At 40.5% G+C, this 26864-nt stretch overlaps 1 protein-coding gene across 5 annotated transcripts in view; it reads left to right on the forward strand.

Annotated features, from left to right (window-relative positions):
* The window catches only part of LOC135100577 (adipokinetic hormone/corazonin-related peptide receptor variant I-like), a 382588-nt gene that overhangs the window by 327931 nt on the left and 27793 nt on the right, over positions 1–26864 (forward strand). For all 5 annotated transcript variants that reach the window (XM_064003596.1, XM_064003594.1, XM_064003598.1 and 2 more), the window contains 3 exons: positions 6047–6173; positions 15640–15778; positions 17865–18052. In XM_064003596.1, coding sequence (XP_063859666.1) covers positions 6047–6173; positions 15640–15778; positions 17865–18052 — 454 coding nt within the window. The remainder of the gene's footprint in view (positions 1–6046; positions 6174–15639; positions 15779–17864; positions 18053–26864) is intronic.

Raw genomic sequence — 26864 nt, forward strand, 5'->3', positions numbered from 1 at the left:
ATCTATCTAGCTATCTTTCTGTGCCCTCACCTCTTTGCCTTCTCGTGTATAATATAAGTATATAACACGTATTTTTTAATGTTGCTCGGTGGTTCGTTGTTTCAGTGTTTGAAATTGGATAAAAACGAGAAACATAAGTGGAAAAAATGGCAAGGAAACTTAGTAAAGTTCTGAAATTTTAACTACAAGTATTCTGTAGTCGAAGTGTAAGAGAATATTATGTTACTTATATTACAGCCTCTTTTCTTACCACCTTTTGCGTTTGTATATATTGTACATAAGAAGAAACAGACAATTGTAGAGTAACCTTCCCTTCTTTTCTCCTCCGGGATCTTAACTTGCTCACACCGTCTGACCTCCGCCCCAGACTCTGTAAACTCTTCTCGGATTGGTTCCCTTCACTTCAGTCTTTATTTTACTTTGCAAGTGGCAATAGGTTATCTAAAATCTTATTAGCATATGAGCTGCACTCTTAAACAATTCGTCCTTTCACAAGTAATATTTTCAGAGACGATACAGATAATTAGTCGGGTTATCATGGGTGTTTCTCTTCACGTTAGTAATGCAAAATTTTCGTTAAACTATTACTAAAGCAATTAAATCTTTGAAACCTCCAGTAACTTTCACCACAATCTGTTGAAATTTCGCCACTGTTAGTGCAGTATTCTTGTTAAACTGTCACTAGAACAATGGAGACGTCCTTGAAAACACAAATAACTTCAACTTCACTCAGTTAAAATTAATCGAGACAAGGCGTCGAAACATTTGAAAATACAGCTATTTATGTTTTTTTACCAGCAAAGAATGGGAGACACAGAGGAAGATGCAAGGAACAGAAACAAATGGAGTAGACTAGTACATGGCACCACCTTGGGTCGCTAGGGGAAAGGTGAAAGGAGAAAAAGAAGACGACCTTTATGTTAACTACCTATCTCGGACCTGAAAGCAGCGCAGGTGGCGAGAGGAGTTTGCACGCTTAGTTCAGGTGCAGTTAGGGATGTCTCTTGGAAGCGAGGAAGAAGAGGGAAAGTTTTTATTTCCTGTGGTATGTTTTCCTGCTCGGTGCTTATTTGGACCCTCGGTGGCAGCGCAATGCATGAACTGATATATTACAGAAAGTGTGTTTACGTTGCTGCCGAGGACTCTCATTTGTATCTGTCAGTATTTGCCTCCCTATCTGTAAATATATTCGTGATCCTAAGCAGAGTAGCTTCCTACACTTATTGCCTTCTTGGTCTACACATACCCTTCCCTCGGTCTTAAGTGGTGTTCTTGAGAGAGGGAGATAGAAAACATAATAAGAATGCCCAAGGTCATTTTTTTTTTTAGATATATTTGGTTCTGAAGACTGAGACTTAATCGGTGATATAACATTAATTGTGTTGTTGCGGCCCTTGAGTCTCTGCCGCGCTCCGTCACTGTCGCCTCCAGTTTTCCTCAGAGAGCCTTTAATGGGCAAAAAGAACATATTTGCCCCAAACTTTATTAGAGCAAGGAAGTTTTTTCGCGCCGGAGTTTGATGGCGTAAGTTTCTTTACAAGCAAATAATGCACGCTTTGATAAAAATATATTAATCGCGTTATGATGCTCGTAAGATATTTTTCACAAGACCTCATAAAAATTAATAACAATTTCTAATATGTCCTTATTAGTGTTTGATCCTTTCTAACTTTGAGTCTGCACGATCGCGACATTAAATGGTAGAGTTTTATGAAAGTTAATATTGTTACCTTTAAAATATGAGGTGTGCAGGCGGCGTGGCGGATTAACTGACTTCTTAACACTTCCCTTACATAAAGAATGGAGGAGATTGCACCTCTGATATGAAGACAGAAAGAATAAATAATAATAATGTAATGCATAGACTGAAATATATCATGACACACTAACCCACCGACACACACACACACACACACACACACACACACACACACACACACACACACACACACACACACACACACACACACGCACACACCGTTAACCCAATATCAACCTCATCCTTGTCTTCATATTGCCGTAAAATGTCATTACTATGCGAGCGAGCGGCGAGCGGGGCGTGGCGGGACTGTGAGAGGCGCCACCAGGTTAATTGTCAACTACTTCCTCCTCCTCCTCCTCGTCGCTGCCTTCCTTCTCATATTCCTTGGCCTTATCCTCCTTATCGTCTTATTATCGTCGGCATCGTTGTTGTTGTTGTTATTGTTGTTGTTGTTTTTTTTTCCTCCTACTTCTCTCCCTCCTCCTTGTTTTCCCCATAAAAAAAAAAAAATAATAATAATAGGTCTAGCACTGTCTTTACTTTTCTTCCTCCTCCTCCTCCTCCTCCTCCTCCTCCTCCAACTACATTGTTACTCCATTTCTACATCTACGTAAGAACCAAGATATCTGTTTTGCTCTTTTTTATGTTCCTTTGTGCTTCTGGTCCTCCACTGCCACGACCTTGTACAGCCATGAGCCACCATTCAAAATCATGACCACTCTTTTATCCAAGCTTGCCAGAAGACCTAGCTGAGCCTCGCCAGAACCCCGCCGCTCGCTCTAAATGTTTACATCTGCACTCGAGACTTTCACCTAATAATCATGTTTTTCGATACTGCTGAGAGATTCCATTATAACTCACGGTAGGGGGCGAGAGGGAAGCGCTCAGTGGGTCATCCTTCCCTGTGGCGTGAAGGTGAATGTTCCTTGTGGCCTTATGGTTAAGTGAGAAGAAATGTTAGGTCAGACACAGAGGTTACTTAGTGAGGGGAAGTATTGTGTTGTTTCATTCAGGACAATTGTTACAGTGATGATTAAGTGACTGTATTGTAGTGTTGCGGTTATTAGAGCCTTGAAATGGTTCGCTTTGAAGTAGTAACTATTTCTTTATTTTCATGTCAAGGAGGCAAGTTAAAAAGCACAAAAAAAAAACACGGTTACTAAAAATAAATGAAAGGAGAGTCGAACGAGTCATCTAATTTAGTTTTTTGAGATATCTCGATGCTCCTCTTCTGAAACTGTTCAAGTCATAAGAAAGAGGAAACACAGAAACATGTATAGAGTTCCGGATTGCTGTATGATCCTTATTGTTTCATCGTGGTTACTGGACCTGTTGAATACCTCATCTTAGGGTCGATTGTCAAGTTATCACAGCGAGGCTTCGTTGAGGCTGTATAGATCAGTTCAAGTCGAAAGCAGGAGGAAATACAAAAACATGAAAGAAAGGTCTAGATTGATATGTTATGGTTATCGGACCTCTTCAAAACATCCTAGTGGAGTAATGATTAGGATTGTTACTGTGAGGCTTAGGTAATATTTCATAATTTTGAGGTGCTAATAGGACTGCGTGGTTACTAAGTGAATACTTCTGCCAGCTGCTGATTTCCTGTTGTCTGTCTTAGTTTTCATATCATCCTTGTTTGTAAGTTTTAAAGCTCTTCGAGATGGTTTGCTGGTTCATATTCCTTGCGCTTCTGTGATAATTCCATTCACTGAAGATCCCCCCATTGAAGACTCCACCCAAATTAATTTCACATAATAAATTCCACCCTAGACAACGTAACCTAATTTCATCATAGGAAGTTTTTCTTTCTTGCGAGAGGGAGATAAAGTGAATGAAATATTCGTCAGGGGAAATTAAAGTGCGGGGAAACTTACTATTTATGATTCACTCTTTAACTCCCTCTCTCTGGTATACTCGAGGCTAGCTTGTGTTTCTCCGCCGTGTGTCCACCTTTCTGTAATTTTCCACTTACCATGACCGGCATTCCACACAAGAGCAGCATCAGATTACCACATAAACTAGTATGTATTTAGAACTCACTGCCTTGAATTTAACACTATTACATGAGTGAGATTTTGCGAGGATATCAAACCTTCACGATTAAGACTTGAGAGAGGAGAGAGAGGAACATTTAAGCCTTCATTATAGATCACAAGGATAATGTCGCTTCAAAGTGTATGTGTGAAGCGACTCTCTTTCTCGACCCGCCAACGCGTCAGTCTGCTTACAGATGCAAATAGACAGTTAATGTGTAGCTCAGGTTACCAAAGGGATGGGGTGTGTAGTGTATTTCTCTGCGTCCCTTCCCTTATTCCTTCCCTCGTTTGTTCCCTTCTCTCTCTCCTCTCCTCTCCTCTCTTCCTCCTTCCCTCCTTCTTGTCTTCCCACCTTTCTTCCTCCCTCCTTCACTCCTCCCCCTCACTAGTATCCCAGAAGGTCGCTACGTTTGAGGAAAAACACAATTAGCGGAAGACAGTACGAGACAAGAAGGCTACTAATTAATTTCGTAGAGCGGCAAGAGAATAGAATCACTGTGGTAGAGAGAAAACAGGAAGGAGGAAGCTGTGTGTGTCTGGTGTGTATTATACTTGTAATTAAGAACAGAGCGAGGAACAATACAGTTTGGTTCTTCTCACATAATAGGGATACAGTGAGATTGAAATTAGGAGAATAAAGAGACTGCAAAAGGCCTGCTGATTCACAGAAGGTAGCTTTTTTTTGAGTTCTGAAAATACATTGTGTCATCAAATGAAAAAAAAAAAAAAAGGATGAGAAGAGAAAATGTGTCAGTGGTATTTGTATTAAGTATCTAAGATTTTTTGTTTGTGTAGAGGGCGCATAATGGGAAAGGAAAGCGAATAAGTTGTTTGCTCTAAAAAAAAGGTATGTAGATGACTTTCCCCACAAAAAAAAGAAGCCCTTGGTTCTGAAGATGGCGCTGTTGCCCTCGTGAAAGATCTGAGGTCGTAAAAAAAAAAAAGAGGAAAAAAAACAAACATGCAATAAATACCCGAGTTTATCAATGAAAGCCATGAAAGACTTAAGAAACTGGTAAAATGTTGCGTGTGTTCCTATAACTAAGGGAAAAGTATTGATATTATGATGACCAAATCAATACAAGCCAGAAAGCAAAACGTCATGATTATGGTTATTAGAAAATTAAAATGGTCTGCCTGCCTATTTATTCCTGAAGTGTCGCATGGCAAACAGAATGAACTATTACCCAGCTTTAACCATTTCATTGCTATTTGCCACACCTTTCCTTAATCACTAACCACTCTGAGACAGTTATACTTTCAAATATTGTACTGCCTAGAAATTGCATAATCCATTCTTTTTTACTTTTTTTTTTCTTTTTGTAGGTGTTTATTAGGATTTCATGTATTACTTTTAATGCTGTGAAAGGGTTAATAGTGCAACAAGAAAGGAGCTCCTGTGGATGTATTACCAAACGCTTACGTGAAAATAACCAAGAAAAGTGTAAGAATAGACGCTTCACATCCGTTTTCTGTTCACTTTGTCGCTCCTGCACAACATTGGAAAGCTAAATATCCCTAGAAACGTAAAACTCATCAGAATCACTTTGCACATTACAAAATTCAGAGTTAATTGAAATCGCATGAAATTCAAGGAAAATAAGCGGAGAAAGAACGAATTAATTGAGCTGCAGCGCCTCGTTAATGGCAGTGATTGGCGGTAAGATAAAATGTTGCATGTAACGCGATTGTTGGAGAAAATAAAGGTAATGCGCACTTTGGGAGATCATTGGCGGCTCTTAACTGAAAATATTCGCAGCAACAACATTTTATAGTGAATATTATAGGTGAAGTGTTCAATTTGATACATGTAAGGAGATCTCTCTTTTTTATTTGTTGTTTTACTATTTTTTCATTTGTGTGTGTATTTTGCAAACTGAAAAGCAATTTTCAACGTATTTCTCTTTCCTGAATATTCTAGGAAGTATTAGTGACTCTCTCTCTCTCTCTCTCTCTCTCTCTCTCTCATTCGTTATCTTTCTTTTTCTCTTGCTCCTTTATACTTTCCTTTTCCATCATTCATATTTGTCATCATCTCTCTTCATTACGTCTCCCTGTCCTTCTTTCCTTCCTCTTCCTTCAATTTAATGTCCTCTCAATTCTCTCTCCATCCTTTTTCTCTCCTTTCCTGTCCTGTCCTCTTCTTTCCTGCCCTCTCCTATCCTCTCCTCTCCTCTTTTCTCCTATCCTCTCCACCACTGTCCCCTAACGCAGCACCTCACACACGCACATCTCCCCGCCACAGACTCCACAATTCGGCGCTCCAGTCTCGGCTACCTGGGCAGAGCTCGCGCCAGGACCATCAAGATGACCGTCAGTATCGTCCTCGCCTTCTTCATCTGCTGGACTCCCTACGTCGTCATCAGTCTGTGGTGAGTAATGCGTCTATGTATGGTGTTTTTGTTAAGGTGATGGAGGCAGTAGTATCAGAAGGGAGGGTTGATATGGGTGGGTATTAGGGAATTAGTTGTGGGTCTGTGGTCTCTCATATCAAGCCGTGTTAGGTGTTTTTTGGTGAGGGGAAGGTAGTAAGTGTCGGAAGGTGGACTGGTGTGAGAGGATAGTAAATAATCAGTAGTTTGTCTCATATAAAGTAGTTCCAATAGGTGATAGTGCAGTACATTCCTCCACACAGGTCGATGAATAGATAAGTGGATAGATAAAAAGTACATAAAATGGTGTCTTGGTAAAGATATGAATGGTTCAAGTATATAAGTGCTTGACTCATGTTCAGAAACTCTTTCCCCTCTCATCACAGAGCCCGCAGAGATAATTAGCCGTGTTCTCAAGGGGGTTTCTCCTGTTAATAATGTAGAAATGTTGTTAAAACGTCACTGGCATTGTAAAAACACCTTAAAACCCGTATAACTTCAATTAGAGCCTTTTGAAAGTAGTCGATGTGTGGCGCAGAAGTGTTTCAGAATACTATCCATTGTCTCGAGACCTTCTTTGTTCTTCCCACTGGTCTCTTTCCAACTCTACCTCCTACATAGCCAAGTGTACTGTTATTGCCTGCACCTCCAACTTATGAACTTAAGATATTACACGCCATCACCGCCACCCTAGCATGTCCTCACTTGTACTATTGGTGTCATATTCTTATCGCTACATCCACACGTCACATATGAGTTACTACACAAACCCTTTTCATCTTTGGCCTCGTAAAGATATGCTCACGGAAGCCTAAGTAAGGTTTATTACCACTCTGCTTCCCGTCCTCTGCCACCATCGCTGCCGTCTCCTGCACCCAATTATACCCAGGACTTCACGTACCAGCCGCTGACGGAAGGTACGAGGGTGTGGTTCGACGCTTTCTGTCTGTCGGTCTGTCTGTATGGCTCGCTCGCTCGCTCGCTCTTTCTTTTTTTTTTTCTTTCTTTCTTCCTTTCTCTCTCTCTCTCTCTCTCTCTCTCTCTCTCTCTCTCTCTCTCTCCTCTCTCTCTCTCTCTCTCTCTCGTCCTATTTTACAAGACTTGGTTGATAATGATGATGATAATAATAATGATAATAATAATAATAATAATAATAATAATAATAATAATAATAATAATAATAATGATAATAATGGTAATAATAATAATAATAAGAAGAAGAAGAAGAAGAAGAAGAAGAAGAAGAAGAAGAAGAAGAAGAAGAAGCAAGAACAAGAACAAGAAAATAACATCAACAATACTACTACTACTACTACTACTACTAATAATAATAATAATAATAATAATAATAATAATAATGATAATAATAATAACAATCAATAACCATCTTCTACACACAAATAGGCTAAAATCCACTTCATTTCCTTCCTTACCACCTAAAAACTTATAAAAAAAAAGATCAGTCGCGTCCTTCTTTACACCAGCTTTACGAGTTTTTAACGACGCCGCGCTTACAGAGAGAAAAAAAAAAAAAACTTCCTACTTGACGAAGAAAAATTTGACCGACATTATTTTTATCCTTCCTCTTTTATTTTAGACGAAAATATATCACTCCATTATTTTACGCTCCTAGTCAATGTGGTGGTGGTGGTGGTGGTGGCAGTGGTGGTGATGGTGGTGGCACTTATTGAGGCGGTGACGCATGTAGTGTTGGGATATTGTATTCAGAAACGCTTTGTTCTCTCACCACGACTGTTTTCCAAGGCCACAGAGATGCTTAGTCGGGTTCTCAAGAGCGTTTCTCCTGTTACTAATGAAGAGTCTTATTATTTTGTCACTAGAACCATAAAATCATCTTTAAAATTCCTTGTAACTTCAACGTGATCCTTTTGAAAGTAGTGGAGTTGTGGGTAGATGTGTTTTAGAATATGTTACATTGTTAAGGTCTTCTTCTTCTTCTTTTTCTTCTTCTTCTTCTTCTTCTTCTTCTTCTCTTTTTCTTCTTTTCCTCTTCTTATTTTTTTCTTTTTTCTTCTTTTTCTTTCTTCTTCTTCTTCTTCTTCTTCTTCTTCTTCTTCTTCTTCTTCTTCTTCTTCTTCTTCTTCTTCTTCTTCTTCTTCTTCTTCTTCTTCTTCTTCTTCTTCTTCTTCTTCTTCTTCTTCTTCTTCTTCTTCTTCTTCTTCTTCTTCTTCTTCTTCTTCTTCTTCTTCTTCTTCTTCTTCTTCTTCTTCTTCTTCTTCTTCTTCTTCTTCTTCTTCTTCTTCTTCTTCTTCTTCTTCTTCTTCTTCTTCTTCTTCTTCTTCTTCTTCTTCTTCTTCTTCTTCTTCTTCTTCTTCTTCTTCTTCTTCTTCTTCTTCTTCTTCTTCTTCTCCTTCTACAAGTACTATTATTGGGCCCAGCGTGCGAGGCATTCTTTGCGCTTTGGAGAAACGTGTCAAGAATGGCAGGGGACAAGAATGAGAGAAGAAACAAGACCTTACTATACAGCACACCCCGAGTCCCGCCAGCCCTTCCCTCCCTCTCCCCCTCTCTCTGTCCTTCTGTCCCTCGCTGGTCACGTTCAGTGCTCAAAAGTTTCCCGTATATCATTATTTTTCCGTCATGTCAAAAAAGTGGCCGGGGTTATGAAAATGGAGAGAGAGAGAGAGAGAGAGAGAGAGAGAGAGAGAGAGAGAGAGAGAGAGAGAGAGAGAGAGAGAGAAATACATGAAAACTGATTGTAGGAAAGTTGTTATATACTGAGGTATCTACCGATCTATTTACAACAATTTGGTAGAGAAAGAAGAACAAATGGAAGGATCTCTCCCTTGCCTAGAGAGAGAGAGAGAGAGAGAGAGAGAGAGAGAGAGAGAGAGAGAGAGAGAGAGAGAGAGAGAGAGAGAGAGAGAGAGAGAAAATCACTAACACTTTTCTTAGCACTTGGAAAAGAGAGATACAGTGGAATTCTGTCTCCAGTTTGCGTAAGATAAAGCCACTTCAGAGGACGCCTTGACTCTCCCTGCCTGCGCCCTCCCTGTGGGTGGATGCCAAAAGGCCAACAGGACATTCAGACCACGTGTGTGTGTGTGTGTGTGTGTGTGTGTGTGTGTGTGTGTGTGTCTCCCGAAACTAAACAGCAAAGTTATCAGCCAGTAATGAAGCGGAAAGTTGGAAGATACCGCTAGACGCCTGGACTCTGGAAACTGTGCTGCGCCAGTGTTATGATAGAAAGATAAAATTCTCGTTAAAAAATAGACATCATCGGCTTATGATGGTATACTCCTAGCACACGAAGACCCAAAATTCCGGCTGATTATGGACTTGACTTCTTCTTTTTTTTTTTTTTTTGTATAAGTGAAGGAGGTAGGAAAAGATTACCAGAATAGGAAAAAGATGTTAAAGAAAAGACTTTCCTGATAGGCGATACACTGCACATTTTTTTTTTCTTTTTTTTTTTTGCCGGTTATGGTGTTGGGTGCTTGACAAGACTGAAGATCTCTAGCGGCTTCAATAAATTTATTTAGTAAAGCTTGTGCCTCATGCCTGCCATACGAGTGCTTACATTCTAGGGGCAAGTAATAGACTGAGAACCAGATGAGAGAAAAGAAAATAAAGAAAGAGACACAGACAAACAGTAAAAAAACAGCAGTTAAATTTGGCAACAAGGAATGCCTTCACAAATACAAGATTTCCGCAACACCAAACAACATAACGCAGCACAGCAAAAACGAATTCCTCACTGGCATCTTCTTTTGATTTGGAATCCTGCAAGAAAGGAGACAAATTGACGTGGTTCATTTTGTTACTCCTTTTTTTATGGGACTTATATTTGCCTTCTCTCGGTTCGGCTCTCCGCCATTACTCAGTCTTCTTTCTTCACGTGACAAGCCTTCAGACCAAAGCTGCTCAGTCACAAAGTTTTATTCTTTTTGACGTAACCTTGCTCCTTATTCATTGTCCTCTCACAATCCAATGTCTTATCCCGACTATTTTAAGAATCTGTCGTGGAAGTTATTAAAGTTTTCAAAATATTTTCAACCTTCTAATTATATATAAACAAAGATTCTGCATCACTGACTGGTAAAACACTCATAAGAAAGCAGCCCACCCAAATAACCACCTAAGGAGTTTGGAAATAGTCCCAAGGAGAGAAGAAAATGTTTGCGGATGTGGAACAGTACATAGCCTTGACCCAACGACCTCCGTAACCCTGCAAGGCTGTGTGGAAGCGAGGTAAGGGGGAGGACGTTAAAAAATACCGCTAATTACACCCTGACGAGGTACTGGGGGCGCAGCGGGGAGAGTGGTGTGCAGCGATGAGGCAGGGAGGCAGGGAGGAAGGGTGGTAGGCAGATTTTATTATGCTACTCTGGTTTAATTATCTTACCCATATTGCAAGCGGGTTCACTTTTCACGGAACACCAGCCAGGCCACGAATCTGCGCCTCCCTGTTGTTTTCATCTCCCTCCCTGTTCATTTTAATACCACAGAATCAGTTTTATCATAATTTTAGACTCTCTCTCTCTCTCTCTCTCTCTCTCTCTCTCTCTCTCTCTCTCTCTCTCTCTCTCTCTCTCTCTCTCTCTCTCTCTCTCTCTCTCTCTCTCTCTCTCTCTCTCTCTCTCTCTCTCTCTCTCTCTCTCTCTCTCTCTCTCTCTCTCTCTCTCTCTCTCTCTCTCTCTCTCTCTCTCTCTCTCTCTCTCTCTCTCTCTCTCTCTCTCTCTCTCACCGAATCAGTGTCTTCCTGCGTGACCTCCCCCTCTAAAGCATTATGCAAAACAGTTTGACGTGACCTTGTTATACTCATTCTCTCTCTCTCTCTCTCTCTCTCTCTCTCTCTCTCTCTCTCTCTCTCTCTCTCTCTCTCTCTCTCTCTCTCTCTCTCTCTCTCTCTCTCTCTCTCTCTCTCTCTCTCTCTCTCTCTCAACAAAGAGTATAGCGATAGTGGCTTCAGTGTAATGTTAGTCTTTCAATTCTCCATGCAATTTCCAAGCTTCATTAAATCGTCTATTGAATAATTCGTCAAATGCATAGTAAATAGAGATGCAGTGGTGGTGGAGGACTAGAGGCGATGTGTAACTCCTTTATGACAAATATCAACTTGACGCGTTTGTAGAAAATTTTATATCATTGCTTTAACAGAAACTTGGTTAGATGTGTCAGGATAAGTATTTCATCCAGAGTTTCAGATGGATGGTTATGCATCATTTTATAAAGACAGAGAGGATAAAAGAGGAGGTGTCGCGCTTTATGTTAGGAATACATTACAGTACCTTAAAAACAGATGGCAAAACAAAGTCGAGATGCGTTGATATTAAGGAAGGATAGCAATTAATAATACAGGATTAGTGTGCAGGAGACAGAATACTATAAAGGAAGCTAGCAGCTCACCATGGCAGGAGACATATAGAGCAGGCAGATATAGTCAGGTGTGTGTGGTAGGAAATTTTCATTTTAAGAATATTGATTGGAACCTGATGGTGGGTAACAGTGAAATAGAGGAATTTCTTAATATAATTCCGGACAGTTTTTTTTTTTAAGCGGGTAATGTTTGACTGCTACGTGTAGGCCTGATGGCTTTTTGCAGCTTCCCTTATTTTCTTATGTTATGTTCTTAAGCTTAATGCAGTCTTGTAATGGTATCAAGAATATAATTAAATCGATCTCTGAAAAAATTAATGCTATTGTGATGTTTGGTTTTTAGTTCCTTTCTTTTTATGCAAGAGGGGAAATAGACTAGCATCTCAGTGGGCTTTTTTTTTATTGGATTTTTGTTGTCCTTGGCCAGTGTCCCTCTTACATAAATAAAAAAAAATGTTTTCTGTAGGTGCCAGTCCCTAAAGAGAACTAAAACAACTGACAAGAAATCAATTTAATCTATAAAATACACATCACATTAAATCTACATCCTCAAGAAAGTTTTATTATGCATCACGGAGATCAGCCAAGGGAAAAAGAAGGGGGGGAGAGATACAAAAATTTTCAGATGCCGTTCCCGAAAAGAAAGTGGGAGGAGAACAGAGAGAGAGCGAAGCCAATTTATTTCCTCTATTGTCTTGATGCTCCTCTCTGAAAGTTGTAAGTAGTGCATTAAATCTTGTAATGATATGCAATCCGGTAAAGTTTCCGGTCAAGACGAAAGAAATATAGAAAACTGGGAAAATATTCGTTAATCAATAATCAGAGGTTAGTGAAAAATATACAAACTGAAGACTGAAAAGGGATATGGAATGAAAATTAAAGTTAGAATATCAAGTGAAGATAGAAATATAGAAAATCTAACATATAAAGCTGAAATAATTGTAAAGCTGTAAAACGAAACGAAAATATCACAAAATAAAGGGAAACTTCAATAATAACAACAAATAATGAAAAGAGAGAAAAAAAAATATAAAGAGTAACATAGAAACGCTCCATGTAATACTAACGACATAAAATAAATATACCATACAAAATAATACATAAAAATCTAAAAAGAATATACGAAGTAAGAGAGAAAGTAATAGTAACAACAAAAAATACACAGAAAATAATACACAAATGCAAAAACTACACTAATAAAAAGGAAAAAGTGAAAGACGAGTATTACATTAGAACATAAGAACATAAGAAATAAGGGAAGCTGCAAGAATCCATCAGACATACACGTGGCACTCCCTGTATGAATCATACCTACCTATTTCCACCTATCATTCCCATCTATAAATATGTCTAATCTTCTGTTAAAGCTCCCTAATAACTTAGCACTAACAACAAGTAATGAAGCCTCAAGTCTAGTTACGAGAGATGACAAGAGGCCGGCGGACGCAACCTTTCCTTAATTTCACCGGCAACACGAGAGGAAAATACCTGGTCATTACAAGGCGGCTCCAGTGACGTGTGTTTTGCGTAGAGGAGGCGTAGGTTTACTGGCGTTCTCAGCAGTCGCCTTTAAAAATAGTTGAGTCTCTCTTGCGTTTTCTTTTTTTGGAAAGTTGAGTAGTCTGTCTTATCTCCCTTCTTTTTTTTTTCTCTACATTTAATGGAGTGTGTTTCTCCTCTTTCCTTCTCGTTCTGTCTTTTTTTTTTTCTTTTTTTTTGTGATCTGTGTCTCTTCTTCCTTCCTAGTACTCTCCTGTTTTATTTTTTTTTTATCCTTCACTTCCTTTTCTCTTCTTTCATTTTTTATTCTTCAGAATTCGAGTGTCGCTTCTTTCCTTCCTTTGGTCTTTTTTCTTTCTTTTTTTTTGCTATTCGTCATGTTCTTTTCTTCCTTATCCTTCCTCCTTCTATTTTTTTTCTGTCCTCTCACTTTACTATCCTTTCTCTTGTTCCCTCCTTTTTCTCCTTTCTCTTTTCTTTTTTTTATCATTGTTCTCTTCTCTCCTTTTCGTCGTCTGTATTTGCTAGTTCCTTTTCTTGTATTTTGTCCTATTCTCTCTTTCTCTCCCATCCCTCCTTTCTTGTTCGATTCCTTCTTACCTCTTTCATTCTTTTAATTTATTTTTTCTTTTCTCTCCCGGTCCCCTCTTTTCGACTTCCCTCTCCCCTTGCATCGTCTTCTCTTCCCTCACTTTCACTCTTCTCTCGTCCCTATAAGTGGTTCCTTTGCTGTATTATGTACAGTCTTCATCTTTATCTGGTATCCTCTTACCCTTCTCATCCCCTCTTGTCTTCTACCTCCACTTTTTCCTCCTCCTCCTCCTCCTCCTCCTTCTTCTTCTCCTCCTGCTCATCTTTCTCCTTTTCCTCTTATCTTCTCTTGCCTTGCTTCTGCCTTTTGTCCTTCCTTCTTTTCTGAGGTGTGATCGATTTGTTATTGGTCAGAAATACAGAAGTTGTAGATATACGAATATAAAAGATACGTTGGAGTAGACCAGACAGATTGATTGGTAGATAGTAAACACGTACCTTGATATGAATGAACTGTAAGAGAGAGAGAGAGAGAGAGAGAGAGAGAGAGAGAGAGAGAGAGAGAGAGAGAGAGAGAGAGAGAGAGAGAGAGAGAGAGTGACTTACTAAAGGATTTTCTACTGAACGATCAAGAAAACTAGAAAATTACTATTATTAAATGTAGGTTTAGATTCATAATTATTCAACCAGACACACACACACACACACACACACTCATACACACACACACACACACGGGCCTTTCCTCCATACCCATCTGTTAGTGGAGCTTTTCCTTGCATTGGACTCACAGTAAAAGCTTGGAATTGTAATAGTGATGATGACAGTAATGGTGACGCTTTTAACTGGTAGGATTTCTCTCTTCTCTCTTTACTATGAGTTCCTTCCTCGGAAATCGCCCTTATGAGAGAACCAAGCCTATGATATTAATACACTTGTCTAATGTTGCCTTTTTTTTTTTTTTTTGTAACTTACTTATTCGTATTTATTGTTTGTCTTCTTAACCCTTTCCCTGACAGATTGTTTTTCCCATCATCCCTTGCAACTTTTCAGACGCTTGTTCTTATACTAAAGTACGTTAAGTAGTTATGGAGCCCAGAATATACATTAATCTTTTATTCTTTCTTTACACTATCTGTCCATGCAAACTATATCTTTATGCTGCTATGAATGTTACCAAAAGGAGTAGGAGTAAAAGGGTTAAGAACACAGGAACATAAGGAAACAGGAGAAGCAGGTAAAAATCATGTGGCAGTTCCTTCATAAAACATACCTATCTTTTTCCACCTACCATCCCCATCCATAAATTTGTTTCATCTTCTGTTAGTCTCCCTATTGATACCCACTAATAAGGTGATTAATACCTTTATTCCAGTTATCTACCAGTTATTCGAGAACCATTTTTTTTCCAACGTCTTTTTCTGTTTTTTTATCGTGTTATTTATCGTGACTTTCTTCATCTGGCAAATTCCACGGCGACCAGTCATTGTATGTAGCTATAGTAATGATGTTTCTGTCTTACTTTTATAACTTCTGTAACTTTTCCTCATTGCATTTCTTATTTTCACTTCTTACCATGACTCCTTTTCATGTCGCGTCCTTTGGTTCTGCTTTGATCGGTTGATACATGTATCTATCATGATTCTGCCCCCAATACACCTCAACTGTAACTTTTCCTCTTGGTGTTTAGTATTTTCATTTCTTTACCATGATATATTTTTCGTGTCACGTCCTCAGGTTCTGCTTTGATCCCTCGATACATGCATCTATCATAATTATGCCCCCAATGCACCTTAACATATGTAACTTCTATATATGTTTTTCTCGTTTGGGTTCGCGTTATGGCTTTGCATCATATCCCGAAACACTTCAGCGGCCACACCTCCGCGACATTCAAAGACCCTTAGGCGAAGTTACACTAGTTTTAAGAGTGTTTTTTTATGATTCTAGTAACTAATCAAACAAGATAATTACATTGTTAGCAGGAATAACACTCTTTGGTAATCGGACTAGTCATTTTGTGGCATTTGAAAACAGTCGTGGTGAGAGAATAGAGCCTTTGTAAACAGGGGCCTTTCTTCCACATCGCCCTCAGGTTCTGCTTCGACCGGTCCGCCGCCGAGCTGCTGGACGAGAAGGTGAAGAAAGGACTGTTCATCTTTGCCTGCTTTAATTCCTGCGTCAACCCGATTGTGTACGGCATCTTCAACTTTTGCAAGAAGAAGCAGCCCATGGTGAGAGAGAGAGAGAGAGAGAGAGAGAGAGAGAGAGAGAGAGAGAGAGAGAGAGAGAGAGAGAGAGAGAGAGAGAGACGTCTAACTTTATAGCCTGTCACTTTTTATGTTTACTGTCAATAAAGAGAGAGAGAGACTTAATTTCAATCAAGCTTTTTCCATTTTTTACTTTATATTCGGGAAAGCTCTCAGTTTTTATTCTATGTTCCCGTAGCAATGGCCTTCCCCCCCCCTCTTGCTACATCTTTCATTGTGCTCCTTAGTTTTTTTTTTCTCTCTTCTCTTTCCTTTCGTGTTTCAAATGTACTAGGTTATTTATCTTCATATAACTTATTTGCATTTTTTTTTTTTTCGTCCCGTTAGTGTCAACATTTTTCCCCTTCACTGTTTTGTTCAGCTTAATTTTTAAACAATATTCCTATTCCCTCCTTTCTCTAATTAAAAAATAGATTGCATATTCAGTTTTAATTACGAATGTTTTTTTTTTTTTTCTCTCTCGCTCTTTGTGTGTGTGCGTGTGTGAGTGGATGGTTTTCTTTCGTTTTACCTTTATATGCTCGGCGATCTCACCTAACCTTTGCTTGTAAACACTCACTTTAATTTTGCATTGTTTTCTCTTCAACAACATTTTAATTCTATATTGTTATTCTCACCAGCTTTTTTTTTTTTTTTTTTACTTCTGGTCGTTCTCTCCCCTTCTCTGTCTCCTCTATTTACACTTTGTTTTTGTTTTCGTTATGCCCGCCTTTCGTCACACGCATACTTCCCTTTTTCTATTTTTTTCCCTCTTCATCACCGCTTTATATCCAGTCACTCCCTCCCACCTTCCATTTCCCTCTCACTGGTTTTCCATTTCCACGCGTCGCTTTTCTCTCTTTCTCTCGGTCCAGAGTGCGAGAGGAGGAGGAGGAGGAGGGAGGGAAGAGCGAAGCGGTAAAGTGGAGGGGCGGTGGGGAGGAAACTGAAGGGGGATGGAATGAATGGAGCAAATCTTATCATTCTTCTAAACCTTTTCCGCCAAATTTATCTACGATATTCATCAACGCACCACTGTCCTTGTATATTGTATCAGGCTCTTAGGTAAGTACATTTGACATGCTGCAAGTTAAATCACTGATCTAAATCTTACTTATCTGTACACATTATAAACATTAGTCTCCTTTATATATTCGCATCTACGTACAGACACAGAGATAGTCTTCATCAAGAGATAGTCTTCATCACTTAAGCCATTGGTAACCAGATCAGCCGCATCGCAAGAAAGATATCAAAGGGATCTTGAATGGATAGTGTGGTTGTAATAGAAGGAACAGTGGTATGGAAAGTATAATAGGTAAGGTCTCATATATTAGCAGAGGGAAAGGTTCACAACACAGCTATTACTGAACAAAGCCGTACAAAGTTGAGGGGCAGAGAGATGAGATGAGAAACTTTTCTGGGATGGCCTAGAATAGAGACAGACGAGCAAGTAACAAACATTACAGAACTTAACTCAGGAAGAATATACGTATGATAAAACAAAATACCTGAGAATGGTAAAAGAAGGCAGGGGAGAAATAACTGGAGAGATGAGAGAGTAAGATTTACTGGAATACCCTGGAATAGACGGACAGCAAACAGACATAACACACGTTAGCCAAGGAAGAAGATATAATAATAAAAACAATGAAATATATGCATTTAAATGGGATCGCAAAATGTATTGGAATACCTTGGAATAAACGGGCAGAAAACAGACACAAGACAAATAAACTGAGGCAGAAGAATATATAATAATAGTATAATATGCATGGAGTCCTCTAGAGCGGGTCCTTCAAATAACCATTAGCCAAATAGCTTAGGAAGAAGAATAAATAATAAGAATGGAGATTTAATATACCTTCAGTCATATAGAGCGAGTCCTTCAAACAGACATCAAACAACTTAACTTAGTAGTAAGAAAAATAAATGATAAGAACGATGTAATATGCAATCATTCATCAAGAGCCGTTCATTCTTTCACTCTTGAAGAATATGTAATAAGAATAGCAATAATGTAACACGCCTTCAGTCCTCTAGAGCCGTCCCTTTTTCTCCCGTCCCTTAGCAGACCCAGACGTGGCGCTCCACCACCCTCAACACTCAGCTCAACTCTCGAAGCTGTGAGTGCCGGAGCTTCAAGTCCAGCCGCGTGTATTGGAGCCGCCGCGACCCGGGCTCCACTGTCACCAGCTCGGAGGCCGCCACAGCCGAGCTGCTCCTCCCGAGGGCCCTCAACTCTCCCTACAGAACCAGGTCAGTCGTGGCGGCAAAATTTGATATTGGTCAGTCCGTGTCGGAGGCGACGGAAAGGTGAGGTAGAGTGCTAGTAAAGTGGTGGTGGTGGTACTAGTAGTAGTAGTAGTAATTGTAATAGTAGTAGTTATAATAGTAGTAGTAGTAGTAGTAGTGGTGGTAGTAGTAGTAGTAGTAGTAGTAGTAGTAGTAGTAGTAGTAGTAGTAGTAGTAGTAGTAATGAAGATTGAAATTAGTTAGTAATATAAGTAGTAGAAGTAGCAGTAGTAGAAATAATAGTAATATCAACAGTAACAACTGCAATAATGGCAGCAACAAACAAAAATATTAACAACAACAGTGCCATTAGCAGCAGCAGCAGTAGTAACAGCAGTCACAGTAATAGTAGTAGAAGTGATAGAAGCAGTAGCAGTAAAAATAATAGCAGTACCAGTAGCACTAACAGCAAAAAAAAAATAAAAAAATACAAGCATGCAACCACTAAAAAGAAGAATAACCACCACTCGGACAGCCAGAGTGTGTGTATGAGTGGGGCCAACCTTCACAGGAGCCCCACGTTACTGCACATCTCCCAGCACATGCACTCACTCCCACTCTCTCCTTCCCTTGATGGTGGGTGGATCTGTGTGTCCTCATGGATGTACCCCAGTAATTCCCTTCACCCACCTGCACCGTATAAACACCTGTGTACCGCAAACCGCAGCTAAATACCCTATATGTACCGTTTCTCTGCGACGGTGCACATCACGTCTGTACCTTCACGCAACACAAATGCAGCACAAAAATGTAACACTGAACGCAAGGCAGAAAATTGATGATTGAGTTGTTAAGCTGTGTTGTCTCCTTTTTCCTCCTCCATTTCCTCTTTTTTTTGGGGGGGGGGTTTTCCTTTCTTCATTCCTAGTGGTTATGAGGAGAGGAAGAAGGAAGGAAGGAAGGAAAGATGGATGGAGGGAAGGATGGACAGAAGGAAGGAAGGAAGGAAGGAAGGAAGGAAGGAAAGAAAGATGGAGCTATGGATGGATGGAAGAAGTGAGGTATGAGTGTAGTGTGTGTGTGCATGTGTGTGTGTGTGTGTGTTCTTGTTTCATTCATCCTCCCTCTTCATGGTTTTAATGACAGGTTTCTGTTTACATGTCGTTTTCATCTGTATGTACACGTGTATTGCGACACACCTGCGTACTGCACACACACACACACACACACACACACACACACACACACACACACACACATGGTTATAAATATCTGACGTAATCTGTGTCATAGAAACTGCCGCTTTGTGACTGTCTGTCTCTCTTTGACTGTCGACGAATAGAAGCATTTTATTCTCTTTTGACTCATTGGTTGCATTTTTATTCCTGCAAGAACTGTGTCATACAACGCTGCCAGTTTGTGAGAGGAACATTTAATTTGAAAGTATTTACTCCTTTTATTGCCATGGTCCTTCTTTATTAACGCTCAGAGCTCTGTAAAATATGTTTGCATGGACACACACACACACACACACACACACACACACACACACACACACACACACACAGAAAGAAAGAGAGAATGTGAGGTATATTTTGTCTTACAAGGATATAAAAATATTTAAGAGATTACAATGAAAAATGAAAATAAATATTCGTTTGTGTTAAAAAGTAATAGGTGTTTAGGCCAAAGAATTCCCCAGGAGTGAAAGTGCTGTAGAGTGGAACCAGCAATGAGGCAAGAATAGACAATGTGAGGGAACGATTATAACCAAGCAACTGTGTACGTAGATGCGTGGAGTCAGCACCTTCCCTTTGCTTATTTATTACTCATTAAGATTCGGGTTATCAGGTAGCAGGAAGAGAACGTGGTGAAATATGAAATATTCCGTATCAGTTTATTCAGCTGACCCATGAGTCTGGTGTTGCTATCAGTGAAAGGACCTTAGAGTGTGTGTGTGTGTGTGTGCGTGTGTGTGTGTGTGTCATAACGGCAAGAAAAGCAAGCAAGCACACACACACACACACACACACACACACACACACACACATTCAGTCTGCGTCAGTGAGCTGCTCCCTTCCTGCAGTTTGTAACCTAATGGCCAGCGCACACAGAGAATGTAAACAAAGAAATTCATCTCTCTCTCTCTCTCTCTCTCTCTCTCTCTCTCTCTCTCTCTCTCTCTCTCTCTCTCTCTCTCTCTCTCTCTCTCTCTTAATGGCCACTAAAGACTCTTATGTCATAAATGGGCCGCTTAGGGACGTCACTCTTACTTTGATAACAGCAGCGATTAAATGCGAATTCATAAAGGCCTGTCGCTGCTCGTTCCTTGCTGTCAGGAAGTCTCAATAGCTTTGACGCATTGAGACGAATGGTTGTGGCTTGGCGGGTGTATTTTTTTTTTTTTTTTTTAGTGTAATCCCAGGAATGTATCACTGGTAGCCTCTTTTCTGTAGCGGTTAAGTCTTTTGTGAGTAGAACGATGCTATTAAGGAGAATGAAGTAATTGTGTTGTTTAATATCTCCATGTCTCCTTTTTTTTTCTTTTTTTTTTTTTGGCATAGGTGTCTTGTTTCCCATATCTACGTGTTTAATATCTACTATCTTTCTTCTCATTTTGTATGGATCCTTCTATTTTTTCTTATCTTCTTGTTTAATATGTCCTTTTCTTCTCCTCCATTTCGCATAGGCGTCTCCTCTTTCCCTCATTTTCTTGTTTAATATCCATTTCTCCTCTATCTTTTACATGGGAGCTTCCTCTTTCCCGTATCTTTTACCTTAACTTTCATTTTCTTATCTCTGCTCTCTCTCTCTCTCTCTTTTTTTCATTAATTGCTTCTGTCTCTCGTTTTTCACTCCCCTCCCCTCTGTGTGACACTCAAAGGGAAAGCAGTGCGTGGACCGGTAACAGGGAGGTGCTGAGATGAAGCCCAGCAACCCTCCTCTCATTGCTCTCCAAACACACTGTACTGCACGGTACGCACTTTAGCCCAGATGAGGTTGCCATCGAGGACACGTGAACATGGGAACATTGTCACTGGCTCTGGTTGATGCTCTCGCTCTCCCATTGATCTGTGTATCACCGTCCTGTTTTTCTTCTTTTTTTTTATGTGTAGTAAGTTTTCTTTGTGTTGGCGCTGAATCTGGTGTTTATTTAAGTGGTTCTGTTTAGTTTTATTAATATTGACCTGTTTCTTTTAGATTAATAATGATTTTGGGACACAAAGTTATTTTCTTCGTTTTTTTTTAATATTTATCTTTCATTTTATTTAATTTTATTGTTTATTTACTTATTTATTTATTTTGTTTTATCTGTTTATTTATTTATATTTTTATTTTATTTTATCTATTTATATATATCTACTTATTTATTGATTTTCTTATTCGTTTATCTTTTTAATCATTTTCTATTTTTTTTTTTTTTTTTTTCATTTATATATTTTCCGAGTCACGAATATGCATGCCAGTCAGCGGACAAGAGCACCACCCGGGCCCGTGTTTCCATGTCCCCGAGTTGTCAAGCAGCGAGGTCGGCCCGGCTGTCCCCAGTAACTTACCCTCCCGCACCAACACTAAACGCACCCTTTAGACAATAAAAAACAGACCCTATAGCTACAATCACACTGGTAAAAACGACCACTATATCGTAAAAAAAAAAAAAAAAAAAACGGTCAAAAATAACTGCACCCAAATTCCGTGTCACCAAGCTGTAGCCTGTCAAGAATTTATCGCCGCCATCACCTTCCACCTTATCGTTAGTAGAGCATTCAGCGACACATTCCCCGCTTCTTCTCGCACCTGACACCTCGCTGGCAGGAACAGGAGGGATGAGGAGGGGGCAGGAGGACACTGGGACACTATGAAAGGCGAGATAGGACAGCCTCTCCCACTCTCATCCCAGAAAACGATGATCCAGATGCAGTTTATCGTTCCCGTGATCAAATTTAGCATCGGGACTGTTTTTCCTTCCTGCGGCGCCGACTCCCTGTTTTCCTCTTGCCATATACCAGGTGTGTGAGGAGGCGCTGGTTGTTGGAAGCGTCACTTTCTGGGTAATTCGTGAGGATTCTTTCTTGTTACTCTTTCTTGTTAGGTGACGTAATCTATCTTCGTAAATTTATCACTAGCTTGTGTTTGTCTCGGTGGAATATTTATCATTATCATTTTATAATTGTCGGTGGTATGTTTTGTTTCTTACACGGTGTTTCTTTTTAAGCACATACGATTTTTTTTTTTCCATGTGGATGTAAAAGAATATCATCCACACCACCAGTTTTCTTTTTTTTTTTTTCTTCTTTCTCTCTCCCTCATCACGTTTTATCGCTTACACAACATTTCTTCTTACTCTCGTGCAATCATTCATTTCTTTCTCCCTTATGTGGTTGAGAGAGACTTTTTCATTATCATCATCACCACCAGTTTTTTTTTTCCCCTCCCCAGCGTCTCTCTTCACTCTCACAAAATCACACTCTTGTTACTCTTCCAGTGCACTTAAAAGGAGAGTTTATCGTGATCATTATACCAGGACATTAATTTTTTTCCTCTCCCTTACCCTTGAACGTCTTTTTCCTTTCATATACAACCTAGGATGATAGAGACTGAGATGCGGAGGAACACTAGGGGCCGATGAAACACGACCTCTCCCCCTTCTCTTCCCTGCTCCTTCCTTCCCTCCCTTCCCTTCCTTTCCCTTCCCTTCCCAGTCACTGCCGGAAAAATAGTCATGATCTGCGCTAGAATTTATCGTTACTGTCAGCGGAAAGTTTATCGTCTGTACTTTATTTCAGTCTTTTTTTTTTTTTAACTTTCTCTTCCTCTCCCATTTTTTTTTTTCTTGGGCAGGCTAGTCTTTCCTCCTCCTCCTCCTCCTCTGCAACCCCTCGTTGGCTTGGAAATGGGAGAAGGGATAGGGTTCGGTTTGATACATGAATATAACCACACATCTTTCCTCCTCCTCCTCCTCTTCTTCCATCTCCTCCTCTTCCATCTCCTCCTCCTCCTCCTCCTCTTCCTCCTCCTCCTCGTACTTTCCCTCTTCCTCTTCTCTGTCACTCTTCTTCCAGGCCTGACTTGTGACACCCACCTACACACACACACACACACACACACACACACACACACACACACACACACACACACACACACACACACACACACACATACACACACACACACACAAAGCACCGCAGAGGGAACTGAATGACTCACAAGTACGCAATTTCAACTTTTTTTCTCTTTTAACCAGTTATCCTTTGAAATTTGAACTCCAAGAGAGAAAACCCACCCATCTACCTATCCACACACACACAGACACACACACACACACACGTATGTCCCCTTAGCGTGTCCTCAACTGTCTCCTCTCCATCACTCTCTCCCCGGAAACGAGATGGAACCCGTATCGCACTCCGGAGACGCCTTCCATTCCCTTCCTCCAATCTATTTTCAATTTGGGTGCCGCGTTGAGGCGTGGGTCCGGGTCAGAGAATTATTGTAAGGCAAGATTGAGGTAATAAGTTGCTCCCTACCTCACTATCCATCCTCTACCTTCCCTTCCTTGTCCGAAACCAGAAGGAGGAGGAGCGTGTAACAAGAACTCCTGATGTATTGCAACTTTCATGTGTAAAACTTTGAAACTTTTGCCCGTCTGGATGTAGATGGATGGAAGTGTAGTTGATCCGATGGATGGCTTGACAGATGATTGGTTGGTTGAGTGGGTAGATGAAATGTTGGTTGGCTGGACGACTGGATGGATGGTGATATGGTTGGCCGTTTGAATGGTCTCATAAATCTGAACGATTGAGTGGATAGCTGGCTGTGTGACTAGCTATTTGACTGTTTGGTTGACTGGGTGAATGGCTGTGTGGCTGGCTATATGGCTGGCTGACTGGCTGATTGGGTGAATGACTGTGTGACTGACTGACTGACTGACTGACTGACTAACTGGATGACTTGGTACATTGCTGTGTGGATGGCTCTTTGACTGATTGGCTGGCTGACTGGATGAATGGTTCTATATGGCTGACTATTTGACTTACTGGCTGGTCTGCTGGTTACATGAATGACTGGTACATGGATACCGAAGAAAAATCATATTAAAAACTAAACTTGACCGTGAGATGTTTAAAAAATATCATTAAAGGAAAATTGTAAGTGTGTGTGTGTGTGTGTGTGTGTGTTAATCATTACATCCTTTACTAAGCACACCCAAGACGGCCACTCCTTATAATGCAAATTTCCCGTCTCTCCCTCACGTACCATTCTTTCCTTCATCTCTTGTTTGGCCGCCGTCTCGCATCACTCCCTTGACAAGGCTGGTATAAGTAAAGACAGATTACTTAAGCCACCACCACTATCTCTACCATTACTACCAGCACCACCACCAGCACCTTACCTACCTTCACTTCGATGCTCCTAATCAAATTTAGCATCGGGACTGTTTTTTTTTTTTTCTTCCTTCAGCGCCGACTCCCTGTCTTCCTCTTCCCATATACCAGGCCTTCTATCCCTACCTCTCTCTCTCTCCTGCAGTCCTCGTGATGCAACAAGTGGTTCCCAGCTGATCATTTCACTTTATCTCGTGCTCTGTGATTCTTTGTTTTAAGTGTGTGTGTGTGTGTGTGTGTGTGTGTGTGTGTGTGTGTGTGTGTGTGTGTTGTGGGTCTCTTTCTCTTCTTCCTTCTTTTTCTGTTGTTCCTCCTCCTGTTGTTGTTTTTTTTTGTTCTTGTTCTTATTATTCTTCGTCTTCTTCAGCTCGCCTTCATTAGTATCCGTTCTTCCTTCCTCCTTTTTTTTTTTTTTTCTTCTTTCCAGTCAGTCTTCAGTTTCACTCCTTCAAACTGCAGTCCCTTTTCCCCTCCTCCTCCTCCTCTTCTTTCTCTACTACAAGGCCTCATCAGTATCCCTTCTACCTTCCCTCTTTTCATTTTTCTCAACCAGTTTCACTCTTCACTATCAAGCAGTCACCCTCCTCCTTCTTCTCCTTCTCCTCCTTTTCCTTCTCCTTCCCCTTCTCCTCCGTCTACCACAATGCTTAATCAGCGTCCTTTCTTCCTTCCTCCATTTTTCCTTCTCTCCTGCCACTCACAGTCCTTCGCCAACACGATTTTTCTCCACCTACGTACTACTCCTTCCACGCATTTCTGTTCCTCTGTTCCCTCTTCTATGCTTCTCCTTTCCCTGTCTGCTCCCTCTTCATTCCTATCCTTCCTATCCTCAGTGTTACATGAACCTTAGTAATGGCAACACATCTTAACCACACCTGTACTTTACTTATGTTGTGGTATGGTGATGTTCTTAACCAGGGATGCTAACTCTTTATGTTCCTTGACTCTTCCTGAGGGACGCAGCCACATCCCTCCCAGAACACCCGGCAGCTAGTGGAAACTGGGACATGGGAGGGGTAAAAGACAGGTTCTTGAGCACACACAGACACGCTTGGAAGGGATATTTAGCTTTTCAATTGCTGTGGCCTCTTAGAAGCATAATATAACGGTCTCGTGTTGGTTTGCAATGTAATGCTGAAAGATAATACTCACCGTCAAATGAGTTACTGGGTTTTTGTAAAGTTTCCACAGTTATTGCAGTTTCATTTTTCGACGGACAGAACTGACTAGGGTTGCAAAGATAAAGATGAGAAGCGTCATTAGTATTGAAAGGGTTAAGTTGTGGATACATGGACACAGGAAGGACACAGGAGTGAAGAGGAAGCAATGACACGGTGACAGAGGACACAAGACGGATAAAGAGCTGTAAGGGACACGTCAACAGGAATACGAGACCATAAAAATCTCTCCTCCTAATAATCCTTCACCAGATAATATCACTTCATTAAGACTGAGAAAGAAGAAGCGGCTGGTTATTACTAACGAGCGACGAAAAAGTAAAAAAAAATACATGATAAGGGGTAGTATCAGTGAAAAGGTTCTTCTTCAATAGGAAATTCTATACATAAGAACATAAGAACATAAGAAATAAGGGAAGCTGCAAGAAGCGACCAGGCTTACACGTGGCAGTCCCTGTATGAAACACACCTACCTATTTCCATCTGTTATCTCCATCCATAAACTTGTCTAATCTTCTCTTAAAGCTCTCTAGTGTCCTAGCACTAACTACATGATTACTGAGTCCGTTCCACTCATCTACCACTCTATTTGAGAACCAATTTTTTCCTATCTCCTTCCTAAACCTAAATTTTTTAAGCTTGAACCCGTTATTTCTTGTTCTACCCTGGTTGCTGATCCTAAGAATTTTGCTTACATCTTCCTTGTTATAACCCTTATACCACTTAAAGACTTCTATCAGGTCTCTCTCTCTCTCTCTCTCTCTCTCTCTCTCTCTCTCTCTCTCTCTCTCTCTCTCTGTCTGTCTGTCTGTCTGTCTGTCTGTCTGTCTCTCTGTCTCTCTCTCTCTCTCTGTCTCTCTCTCTCTCTCTCTCTCTCTCTCTCTCTCTCTCTCTCTCTCTCTCTCTCTCTCTCTCTCTCTCTCTCTCTCTCTCTCTCTCTCTCTCTCTCTCTCTCTCTCTCTCTCTCTCTCTCTCTCTCTCTCTCTCTCTCTCTCTCTCTCTCTCTCTCTCTCTCTCTCTCTCTCTCTCTCTCTCTCTCTCTCTCTCTCTCTCTCTCTCTCTCTCTCTCTCTCTCTCTCTCTCTCTCTCTCTCTCTCTCTCTCTCTCTCTCTCTCTCTCTCTCTCTCTCTCTCTCTCTCTCTCTCTCTCTCTCTCTCTCTCTCTCTCTCTCTCTCTCTCTCTCTCTCTCTCTCTCTCTCTCTCTCTCTCTCTCTCTCTCTCTCTCTCTCTCTCTCTCTCTCTCTCTCTCTCTCTCTCTCTCTCTCTCTCTCT

Source organism: Scylla paramamosain, chromosome 5, assembly GCF_035594125.1.
Source record: "Scylla paramamosain isolate STU-SP2022 chromosome 5, ASM3559412v1, whole genome shotgun sequence".
Taxonomy (NCBI): Eukaryota; Metazoa; Arthropoda; class Malacostraca; order Decapoda; family Portunidae; genus Scylla; species Scylla paramamosain.